Here is a 2,405-nt window from a genome sequence, read left to right as displayed (position 1 = left end):
GCTGGGTGGCAGCAGGGAGCATGGCGAAGCGCCTCAACCAGATTGGGGTGGAGAACACGGAGGAGAACCGCCGGCTGTACCGCCAGATCCTCTTCAGCGCCGATAGCCGGGTGAAGAAATGCATCGGGGGCGTCATCTTCTTCCACGAGACCATGTACCAGAAGGCTGATGATGGCACCCCCTTCGTCCAGATGATCAAGGACAAGGGCATTGTTGTGGGCATCAAGGTGTGGAGGGTGTCCGGCGGGTTTGTGGGGTCCTGAGGGTGCTTGGATGGTGCTGGTGGGTCTCAGCGCCTCCTTTCTTTTCTCTCTGCAGGTGGACAAGGGTGTTGTGCCACTGGCTGGGACGGATGGCGAGACCACCACACAGGGTAGGTGGAGCAGGTTAGGGGGATGGAGGCTGTGGGGTTCGTGGCTGTGGGGCTGACACGCTGCTCGGCAGGTCTGGACGGGCTGTCGGAGCGCTGTGCCCAGTACAAGAAGGATGGGGCTGACTTCGCCAAGTGGCGCTGCGTGCTGAAGATCAGTGACAACACCCCCTCCGCGCTCGCCATCATGGAGAACGCCAACGTCCTGGCCCGCTATGCCAGCATCTGCCAGCAGGTACATGTCTGGGGATGGGCATCGCCCCACAGGATGGGCACTGACCCATAGGGTGGGTGTTGACTTAAGGGGCCACGTATTGCCCCACAGGGATGGGGGGCAATGCCCCCCACAGGGCTCAGCATTGTCCCCATGCCTGGGTATCACCCCATGGGGCCGGACATCAACCCATAATCTAGGTAACACCTCACGTGACAGGCATTGACCCCTCAGACCAGGCATTGCCCCATGGGATGGGCATCAACCGTGGGATGAGGCATTGCAACATGGGGCTGGGCAGCACCCCACAAACATGGGCATTGCTCTGTGGGGCCAAAAATTGACCTTCTTAGGTTGGGTATCACTCCACTGGAATGGGCATCACCAGCAAGGGTGGACACTGAATCTTGGGGCTGAGCATTGCCACCCAGGTCCAGGCATTGGCCCAACATTACCATGGGGCCAGGGGGATGCCCAGGGACATCCCCATGATGGCATCTCTCTGGTGTCTGCAGAACGGTATTGTGCCCATTGTGGAGCCGGAGATCCTGCCTGATGGTGACCACGACCTCAAGCGGTGCCAGTACGTGACGGAGAAGGTGAGCAGCGGAGCAGGCAGCAGGGTGGGCACCGTGCCGTGCTGTGCCATGCCGTGCCGGGAGACTCCACGCTGCCCGTTCTCCCCAGGTGCTGGCAGCTGTCTACAAAGCACTGAGTGACCACCATGTCTACCTGGAGGGGACCCTGCTGAAACCCAACATGGTGACCCCTGGGCACTCCTGCCCCACCAAGTACAGCCCTGAGGAGATCGCCATGGCCACTGTGACCGCCCTGCGCCGCACTGTGCCCCCGGCCGTGCCAGGTACTGGCACTAGGATGTGCCGGGGACCAGGAGGGGGATGCCCCGCGGTCCTCCTGGTGCCATAACCCCACTCCCTGCAGGTGTCACCTTCCTCTCTGGGGGTCAGAGTGAGGAGGAAGCTTCCATCAACCTCAACGCCATCAACACGTGCCCGCTGATGCGGCCATGGGCCCTCACCTTCTCCTACGGGCGGGCGCTGCAGGCCTCGGCGCTCAGCGCCTGGCGCGGGCAGCGGGACAACGCCACCGCCGCCACCGAGGAGTTCGTCAAGCGCGCAGAGGTGATGGGGATGGCCCCTGCAAGAGAGGGGTGCTGAGGGCTGCGTCCTGTGAGGGACACCAAGGGCTGTGTCTCAGTAGGGTGATGGGGACACCAAGGGCTGTGTCCCTGTGGGAGGGGGTACACTGATGACTGTGCCCCTTGGGATAGGGGATGCTGAGGGCTGTGTCCCACAGGGTGACAGGAGACACCAAGGGCTGTGCCCCACAGGACAAGGGATGCCAAGGACCATGGTCCCCATGGAGGGGACACAGTACTGTCCCCATGGGAGACAGTGAGGGCTGTGGCTCCACAGGGGAATGGGGGATGCCGAGGGCCAGGTCCCTGTGGGATGGACCATGCACCCACACCTGGGGTGACATGGGACATCCAGGGCTCTGTCCCTGTTGGAAGAGAGATGCCAAAAGCCACGTCCCGTGGGCTGACGGGGAACACCGAGGGTTGTCCCCAGTGAGGTGGGGGACGCCGAAGCCTCTGTCCCCATGGGAGGGGGATGCCGAGGGCTGTGTTGTTGCGAGGGCACAGGGACACTAAGGACCGTGTCCCCATGGGCTGGGGGACCCTGAAGGCTGTGTCCCCAGGGACCCCATGGGCCATACCCCACGGGGGCTGCTGACATTTCCTTTCTCTGCAGGTGAACGGGCTGGCGGCGCTGGGCAAGTACGAGGGCAGCGGGGACG

The 2,405-nt window shown here is 63.1% G+C and overlaps 2 protein-coding genes across 2 annotated transcripts in view; both read left to right on the top strand.

Annotated features, from left to right (window-relative positions):
• Positions 1–17: 17 nt before the first annotated feature.
• On the top strand, positions 18–1,762 carry ALDOC (aldolase C, fructose-bisphosphate; the record flags this gene model as incomplete). The annotated part of the gene is made up of 5 exons (XM_009885239.1): positions 18–227; positions 319–373; positions 445–605; positions 1,100–1,151; positions 1,575–1,762. Coding segments are annotated over 5 exons (666 nt in total), but the record flags the coding sequence as incomplete, so codon positions are not given.
• Positions 1,763–1,989: 227 nt separating this feature from the next.
• Positions 1,990–2,405, top strand: part of PIGS (phosphatidylinositol glycan anchor biosynthesis, class S) — a 5,287-nt gene continuing 4,871 nt past the window's right edge. The window contains 2 exon segments of the mRNA XM_009885238.1: positions 1,990–1,999; positions 2,360–2,385. Coding sequence (XP_009883540.1) covers positions 1,990–1,999; positions 2,360–2,385 — 36 coding nt within the window.

The sequence above is a fragment of the Charadrius vociferus genome, unplaced genomic scaffold, assembly GCF_000708025.1.
Source record: "Charadrius vociferus isolate BGI_N301 unplaced genomic scaffold, ASM70802v2 scaffold54, whole genome shotgun sequence".
NCBI lineage: Eukaryota > Metazoa > Chordata > Aves > Charadriiformes > Charadriidae > Charadrius > Charadrius vociferus.
The sequence above is the reverse complement of the archived record's forward strand: the minus strand, read 5'-3'. Positions and strand labels throughout refer to the sequence as shown.